General features: G+C 38.3%; 1 protein-coding gene across 1 annotated transcript; it reads left to right on the forward strand.

Moving 5' to 3' along the window:
- Positions 1-5,374: 5,374 nt before the first annotated feature.
- On the forward strand, positions 5,375-5,739 carry LOC116756917 (non-histone chromosomal protein HMG-14-like). The gene has a single exon (XM_032638025.1). The coding sequence runs from the start codon at positions 5,424-5,426 to the stop codon at positions 5,727-5,729; it is 306 nt and encodes a 101-aa protein (XP_032493916.1). The 5' UTR covers positions 5,375-5,423; the 3' UTR covers positions 5,730-5,739.
- The last annotated feature ends 3,900 nt before the right edge of the window (positions 5,740-9,639 follow it).

Here is a 9,639-nt window from a genome sequence, read left to right on the forward strand (position 1 = left end):
ATTCCTGATACAGAACACTTGATTATTTAGTTTTTGTTTAATTACTGGAAATCTTTATTCCTTCAGAAAATAATAACATTCTTCGTTGAGTGACACCATCTATTTAGTGATTTACTAGATAACCACTCAAGGTATATTAAGTTAGCACTCAAATTATTTTTATGTAACAAAAGTAAAAAAGACTTTTCATGTTGGAATTGTTTCATTATGCATTATTATTTTTAAGGCTGTTATTTACAGAGTATAAAAATTAGAAAGAAAAACATTCTCAATATTCTCACTAAATTTAAATGATTCAAATGATAATGGTAAGCTAAGCACTGTTATTACTTTTAAAATCTAAGTTTCTAAGTTTCATTTTCCAATTAATACAAATATGATCTGCTTCACACTATTAACTGCCAGTCAAACTTTATGTTTAAAAGAACTAAATATTCTTTGTTAAAGTGCAGTTTACAAATGTTTTTCCATACTCTTATAAAAAACAAGATTCTGATATGCATACTGAATCTAAGTCAAAATCCACAACGGTAGCTGAAATTGTCAACTTTCAGCCTAATACAACATAAATCCAGTTATTTTGCATAAACAATTCAAAATTAAAGTTTATAATGGAAATGTCAACAAGTCATAACTACATTACTATGGATGGGTTTCACTATACTTCAACCAGGCACAGCTGATGTGCACATCTGATAGACAGACTGCTTAGAAAATTAAAGCTATCAGAGCTATAAATAAGGAACACATGAATATGAACACAGCAGTGCCAAAGCATTAGAACTGTTAAAAGAAAATAAGATGTGGTGTAAACACAACTGATAGTTTTCTCCGTAAGCCACTTTCCACTGATTTATAAAGCTATGGTTTTATCATTCTTTTAAAAAGGACAATGTTTCCACATTGCTACATGCAGTGATTTCATTGTACATTCTTAACTACAATGCAATCTTCAGTCCTCCTGCAGAGCTTGACATATCTCATCAGGATTTCTTCAGAAAGTCAGCTCGTCGTATTTTCAGCAGCCTTTAATGCTGCAGCGGCCTTGAGAAATTCCTTAATAACTGATGATAAAGCTTCTGGGTTAATTCCTTGTTCACAGAGCCGTACACATATAGACAGAGTGTCCATATCTAATCCAGTATTCAAAATTCTTGAAATCTCAAGCAGAGATTTCTCCATGGTCTCCCTCACCGCATTCAGATTCGCCGCCGCCGCCACGGCGCCGCTGCTACTCGCCCTGCCGGAGGCCAGAGGGCGAGGGAGGAGGGCGAAGGGCCTGACCCGGAACTGGAGCGCCTTCCTTTCTCCTGGGCACTCACACCGCGCATTCTCCGCGCTCGCCGGGCAGGCTCCTCCCCTCGCGCTCGCCTCCTGTACGTCTTGATCAAAGCTTGTGAGTCCGTCACTCAAGATATCTATTTCCCAAGCACTCACCAGCTATTGAGACTCAGTACAGGGGCTTCCTCATGGAAACGATTGCTATGGAGTTGATAAAATAAGGTAATGGTCTTCAAAAAGCTGGGCAGAAATAGGTGGTAGTTACTGATAAACCTGTCATTGGTCCATGGCAAACTGAAAAAATTAAGGACAATATAGTAAACTTCCAGATAACCAATATTATTCAATTAATTTTAAAAATTTGTTTGGTTTTTCTATGTTTTCTTCATTCAGTATTTGTGATACTGGGCACTGTTGGAGATACAGTGACTTGTCCTCATGGACATTACATTCTAAGTGGAGGACACAAATTTTGAACAATAAAACACATATTTCACATACCAGTAAGTTCTATGCAGAAAATAAATCAGAGTATCAGGACAGAGAATGCCTGGAATAGGGCAAGGGTTGGTTAACTCACGTAGAGTGGTTAGGAAGGTCTGTGAGGAAGCAGCATTTGAGTGAGGAATGGATGAAGAGAAGGAACCACCAAGTAAAGATCTAAAGGAAGAATATTTCTGTCAGGAGAAAGCATGTGCAAAGGTCCTGAGGTGGGAATGGGCTTGGTGGTAGCAGACGTGTAGTGAGAAAAGGTGGAGAACAGAAGCAGATGAGATCACAGAAGTGGTCAGGGGCCAGGTCATGCAAGTAAGGCATTTGGATTTTATTCCACATATAACAGGAAGTCCACTGGAAGGTTTTAAGCTAATAGGGCAAGAGAGAGGGAAACAATTTAAGAGATTTTAGCAGTAATGTTAATGACAGAAAATGATGACGTAGACTAGGGAGGCTGGGTTGGAAATGGAGGCGATGAAAAGTGGCACATTTGGAGTATGTCTTGAATGTTGAACTGACAGGATCTGCTGAAGGACAGAGTGTGGGAAAAATACAGAAGTGTGGCTGACAGACTTTAAGGTGGTCCCCCTGACCACTGCGTTCTGGTGTTCATGTGCTTGCTTAATCCCCTCCCTTTGAGTGTGGCTGGGACCTGTGACTAACTTTTAACCAACAGAACATGGCAAAGGTGATGGGATGTTACTTCTGTGATTACATCATATAAGACTCCATCTGGCTAGTAGGCTCTCTCTCTTTCTCCCTTGCTAGCTTTGAAAAAGCAAGCTGCCATGCTATCAGAGGGCCTCTGGAGAAAGCCCTTTGGCAAAGAACTGTAGCTGGCTTCTAGATACTGACAGTGGCCTCCAGCTGACATCCAGCTAGAAGTCAGGACCCTCAGTCCTGCAACCACAGGAACTGAATGTTGCCAACAACCTCATGAGCTTGGAAGCAGATCACCAGCTGAGCTTCCATATGAGAACTAAGCTTCTAGATGAGAATTGAGCCCCAGTCCATACCTAAACTGCAGCCCTGTAGAGCCTTGCTGAGTCCTGACTCCTGACCCGTGGAAACTATGAGATATTAAATGTATGTTGTGTTAAGCTGCTAAATTTGTGGTAATTTGTTACGCAGCAATAGAAATGTAATACACATAGGATGTTTAAATCAACTTTTCTAGTCTTAGTATCATGAAGTGTTTAAACAATAAAAAAGCCATGATCCCTGAACACAGCTCACTTGATTTGCAGTTGGCGAAACAGGGCCACAGAGTAAGCAACACATCTGAGGCTATACAGCTCACTAGCAATTAGAATCCCATCTTCTGTTTCCGCAGCAACTGCTTTTCCTGCTGCACTATGCTGCTTTCTATTAAACGTTGTTTTTGTTTGTTTCTGTTAGTCTGTGTGAAGGACATCCTACAACTTTATTCTGGTTTATTGAGGCTTGTCAGAAAAAAAGATGTCTTTCTTTACCTCATCCAGGAGGTCTGCCCATGTGTGGTTCATCTGAATTCTTAACCTGCAACCTGTGGTAGCCTCCATCATGGAAATGAAGTGGCATTGGGTTAGGGAGAACCCTTTAGACTCTCCCAGACACAGCTTATTTTAAAACTTCCTACCCATTCAAGGCAATGCTCCTCTTTTCCCATAAATTCTTGGGAGCTCTTGCCCTGTTTATGTGGCCTTTCCTGGAAAACAGAACCACAGTAGGGGTCACTGAACGGCCACTGGGTTGAAGTGATAGAAAACAAGAAAATAGAAAATATTTTTAAAATAGAAGGAAAGAAGGAAGGAAGGGAAGGAAGGGGGGAAGGAAGGGAGGGAGGGAGGAAGGAAACTACATGGGAGGAATGCAGCCTAAAATGCCAGTGACCCTTGGTGCTCACAATTGAACATACATGATTAAACATAGTGAACATCTCTCATTAGCTGTACAGCTGCTGTCAAACCTGGTGGATGCATCTTACACTGTTTTCTGGGTCCATTGCCAGAGACAAGAGACAGGAACTGGAATTTTGGCTAATGCTGCTCTGGAAGTTGCTCTTTCTTTATATAGTTCATGAAGCATTGGAAGGATTTAGCAAACAGCCTCATCATATCAGGAGACTTCAGTACTTTCTTGGCAATTCTCTTAATTCTCACATATTTTCTGGCCCTTTGTCTCTCAACCTGTTCCTTGCTTAGCCTAGTACAAAGTTACTATTTTCATTCTTTTAATGCTAGGATGAGAAAATGGAATTCTTCTCTTTCGTGTATGAGCCAAGGCATCGGGTTGACAGGGTAAAATAGGCAACAGGGATAGAGTGAAAGATGACAGATGAACATCGACGTGCAGTGGACAACCAAATATTTATCTCTAGATTACCGTAATTTGGGGGGTGGTGTGACTCAGGATAAAATGAGGCTTGTAAATAATTATGGTTTAAGTTATCAAGCTGTAGGTCAGACTCTTGTTCAGCTATTTGATATAAGCAAATACCAGCAGTCACATTTTATGGGGAAATGTTTCACCTGACCTAAGTACATAGGAATATTTACTGCAATTCTGAAAATAATTTGAGATTACTAAGCTTCCCCTATCCTTTTCGCTGAGAAGACACCCACCCCTCGCCCGCCCTGTTCCCACACCATCCTGCAAAAATCCTTTTTTCACTTGCCAGGACCCTGAAATTTAAGAATTAAATATGCTTATTTGCTTATCTTTGCAAATATGCTCTTTGCTTATTAGTTGTTTACCTAAAATTTATATAACTCAGGAATGATAACAAGTGAAGCTTTGTCAGCTATTTATACATGAAAGTGAGTCTATGCCATCATTTCCTGGAGCAGGTTTAGGTGAGGGGTGGGAGGCTGCTTTGATAGTGAGAGAAGTTGTATGGTGGGAGGCACTAGGGAGGCACATATGGGGAATACACCTAGGGAAGGTCAGGCAAAGGGAAGGGGGCTCTGAAAACCAACACAAGGTGCTTGACCATCTGCCGGGACAAGCATCAGCCTAACATGATCTCCGTCTGGCTTCTTCCCTGATCCTTGTAAGAAATGGTAGATGTCTGAACAAGCTAAAAACCTAAATAACAATTGATGTGGCACTCAAGAGCCACGCATTGTTACACACTGTTTAGTAACATAAATATTATTCTGTATAGTTCCATGTATTCAAAGCTTTTAAAAGCGCACTGTATTGTCAGGTTACTTAAACGGCCCGCATGGTATTACCTTCTTGTCTGATGAGGGTATATTAATGATATGCAAATTTTGCTGTATACAGGTAATGCATATAATTACATTTTCTAAATTTCCATATTTCGAGCAAGTTTAATTTTCAGTCAGGGCACTTTATACTGTATTTAATAACACTGTCATGATTAAAATTGGTCAATTAGTTCAACCAAACAAATGATTAATTTAGTAGAATATTATTTCAATTCGGCTATTTTATTGTTGCTTAAAAAAATGTAAACAAAATAAGCCAAAACAAAACCAAAATCCCAAACAAATACTAAGCCTTCCAGTTAACTCTGTCAAAAAAATTTGAGGCATTAGAAAACAGATTATTGGGGCGGCAGCGGCCAAGCCCCCCAGCTTCGCGAAGGCTCTCGGCGCGCCGCGGCCCCCAGGCACCGGGCACGCGCCCGCCCCGCCGCCACGATGCCCAAGAGGAAGGTCAGCTGCGCCGAGGGGACGGCGAAGGAGGAGCCCAAGAGGAGGTCGGCGAGGTTGTCAGCTACACCGGCTCCTGCAAAAGTGGAAACGAAGCCAAAAAAGGCGGCAGGAAAGGATAAATCTTCCGACAAAAAAGTGCAAACAAAAGGGAAAAGGGGAGCAAAGGGAAAACAGGCTGAAGTGGCTAACCAAGAGACTAAAGAAGACTTACCTGCAGAAAATGGAGAGACTAAAAATGAGGAGAGCCCAGCTTCTGACGAAGCAGGAGAGAAAGAAGCCAAGTCTGATTAATATCACACACCTGGTCCTATCAGGGGCCCCTGTCTCCCTTCTTGTACAATCCAGAGGAATATTTTTATCAACTCTTTTGTAAATGCAGGTTTTTTAGTAGCTCTAGAAACATTTTTTAAAAGGAGGGAATCCCACCTCATTCCATTTTTTTAAGTGTAAATGCTTTTTTTTAAGAGGTGAAATCATTTGCTCGTTGTTTATTTTTTGGTACAACCAGAAAATAGTGGGATATTGAATATGGGAGGCTTTGCTTGTCTTGGGTGTCAGCTTAACATTCCACAGATGGAGGGTAGCTTTTCTATCCTATAATACAAAGCATACTAAATGGCAGTTTGGAGTCAGTTGTGCATTTAATGTCTTAAACACTTTAAATTACTTCTCTTCCGATGTGGTTTTTGGTAGAATTGTTTCCTAAAGCAAACCACTCACCCCTTGGTCTTGGCTCTCCTGGGCAGATTTTTGTGCACTCTGTAACATCTTTGGTCGTGGTAGTCCAGTTCTTCTAGTAACTGTTAATGTGCTGTGAACGATTGACAATTTGAGTATGTAGTGTATATGATATTAAATTGTGAATTAGTGGAACTTACGGTGTAACAGCATATCAATATTTGAAGATATTGGTACTTGATATCCTGTGAAGGAAAATTTGCCCCTAAATTTTAAGCTGGAAAGTCACTGGAATAACTGTTCAGAAAAGAATCACAACTGCATGATTTTTTAGATTTTTGGTACGTATGTTGAGAATTGTGTACAAATTGAAATGTCTGTGTACTGATCCTTAAAACAACCAATAAAATCTCAATTATGAAAGAAAAAAAAAGAAAGAAAACAGGTTATTGGCAACAGCAATGTGAATTTTTGTGAATCCACCAAGAGTTGAAGCAGTTTGATTATGATAACTTGGCTTTAAGAACTAGTTCTTAATATATATATATATTTATAAAAATTTCCCTCTGTAATGGAGAATAACTTGTACAGTTTCTGAGGATTGAAATGTCATTATACATTTGTCCAAATCCATAGAATGTACAACACCGAGAGTGAACCCTAATATAAACTATGGACTTTAGGTGATAATGTATTAATGTACGTTCATCAGTTATAACAAATGTACCACTGTGGTGGGGAGTGTAGATAATGGGGACCACTATGCATGTGTGAGGGCAGGAGGTATATGGGAAATCTTTATACCTTCTGCTTAATTTTGCTGTGAACCTAAAACTGCTCTAAAAAGTAAAGTCTACTGAAAAGAAAGGAAAGAAGAAGGCTGGACTTCAGAGTGTGGACTTCTCGCCAAGGAGGCAGTGATAATGGAAATCTCCCCATCCCCGCCAAAAGTGATGGTATGTGAAAGATTAGCATCCTTAGGTTGAGAGAAATAAAACAGAAAAGTAATGTTTACAGTTGATGAGGAAAGCTTAGAAATGTCTGGGTAAACTCTTTAGGTATCAAAATAGAATTCATTAATTTACTAGGTTTTCCCTCATGTATACTGCAATCAGTTTTACCTCATGGTCCAGATTACTAAAGATAGATGGCCACCTAGAAAAGAAAGAATGGGAGAAAGGGAGAGAGAGAGAGAGAGAGAGATGGGCATGCATAGATTTTGGATCTGCTCTGTCTGGCTCTGCCTGGCCTCCCCCATACCTGTCAGCCTGGGGTAGACAGAAAATCCCCTGCTTCTTTCACGGGGACAGGATACTCTCTTTTTGCTGGCTGCCTTGTTGGGAGGTTTGCCAGCTTCACTCCAGAACATGGACCATTTGTTTTTGTTGGTAAAGAAATTTTGAAAGAAACAAACTATGATTCCTTGGTTTTGTTAAAAATAGGGTGCTTCTGGTGGTAGTTAAGTTTGGCAGTCAGGGAGGTTTGAGAACAATATGTATGTCCTATATGTCTGGGCTAGAACCTTTTTCTCAGCTGTGCAGTGTTTGCTGAATAAGATTCAATATGTAACTGACACAAGCAAATACAGATAATCTTCAGAAGCTTAAACATGTTTTAATAGTAAAATAAGTTAGTCTTTGACCCTAGGACACTATTGAGAGTCAGATCCCAAGACCAATGTGTTTTAGCTGCAAATAGATCAGGTCTCTGAAGCTATGAATGGACAATAAAACCAATACATGCATACACACATACATATGTGCATACACACATATATACACACCTGTATATGTTCCAGGATTAAGGATTTTAAAATAAATATGAATTAAAATGACCAATACGTAGCTATTTTCTTGTTTAAATTATTTTATATTCCCATTAGTTAACATAGTAAAATTGAGCATCTTTCCAGCAGGTACCCTTTTAGTACTTCAGTATAAAAATAGTTTGATTTATTAAAAATAATTTCACATAACATTTTGCAGCTTTACTCTGCACAAGGAGTTTATGTTAGCATGTTTAATGTCATCTCTGTTTTGAACTCTTCAGAATTTAAAAAATACATATCTGTCTTAGAGGCCATTATGCATCAGTTTATTTGTCTTATATAACTCATCTTATTATTTAACTTGTACTAAAATAACTTATTAAGATTATTTAATTTGCTTGGGAAGACTGATACACAACAGACTTTTTGGTCTTGATGTCTTCGCACAAAGCACCCATAGTTATTACTATTGCATAATTAAGCATACTTCCAGAAACATGACAATGTACAAATTGGAGTAATGCCAAAATTATGTATATAGAGATTGTTTCAGAGAATAAAAACCAGTCTTTCCCTCTAACACCAATTATCTAGTGTTCTTACACACTGAACAAATAACCAAATTGATCATCCTCAACCTTGAACTAAATTTGGAGAGCTCTCATTTTTACAAGCTCATCGGGCTTTCATTTTCATCTTTTAATGAACTTGCCCATGCTGAGCAAAGACATTTGAATCTAATAAACAACTTGTCAAGTGCATTCCCTTGCACCGGGCTAGGAGTTTTGTTGTTATTTAATTTTTTCTTTTAATCAGCAGCTTTGTCCTGGGTTGGTTAGGATCAGAGCTTTGACCTACTGCTTTGACCTGAAGCCTGCACAGTTTTATAATTATGAGGCCCATATCTATGCAGAGGCAAGGAGCTCATTATTGTATTTATTTTTAGAATGTATATGTAATAATCAGGTTTATGAAGAATGCAGTGATTCATTGGCTACTGATAGTTTCTTTTTGTAATAAATAATAATTTATCATGATTAAATGGGATTAGGATGTTGTTTCCCTAGTTTATAAAAACACAGTAAAGAAAGAAAAACAAAATAAATGTAAAATAAACTCTAATAAGTATAAGTTACTCAAAAATCATTTAAAATAGTTCATGTGGAGTTTAAAATTGCAAAATGCTTCATTATTTATACTTTTGGGGACATTTTTTCACCAAATTGCCAAAATAAATCAGTTATTTTTGTGATATTGCAAGTATTATTGAGAATGTGTTAATATTTGGCAGCATTAAATATATAAATCAATCTTTAGCCTTAAATAAAACTAAGCAAAATGACCTTGTGAACAGATGGCTTAATAAAAGAAGAATAATTTTTACATTTTCCTCAAATCTTTTGCCCATAGCATAATTTTTACCTGAAATTCACCCTACTTTCATATCCCAGCCTCTTATGCTTTTAACAAATGCCAAGTCTTTTTCAAGGCCTTTCCTATATCTTTCTACTTTATGTAATTTCCTTCTTTGAACCTCTAGTCGTTATTTGTGTACTTAAAAAATACTTTTATTAATGCTTTATCAGTTACAAAGGCTTTCAATTTTAAGCAACAGAGACTCTGATAGTGGCTTAAAAAGATAGGGTTTTATTTCTCTCACATGACACAAAATCTGGGAGGAGGTGGCTGAGGGCAATATGTCAGCATCTCAGTGATGTCAGCACCAGCATCACTGTGATTCTCTTATTCTTTCCC

This window comes from Phocoena sinus, chromosome 7 (assembly GCF_008692025.1).
Source record: "Phocoena sinus isolate mPhoSin1 chromosome 7, mPhoSin1.pri, whole genome shotgun sequence".
Lineage (NCBI taxonomy): Eukaryota > Metazoa > Chordata > Mammalia > Artiodactyla > Phocoenidae > Phocoena > Phocoena sinus.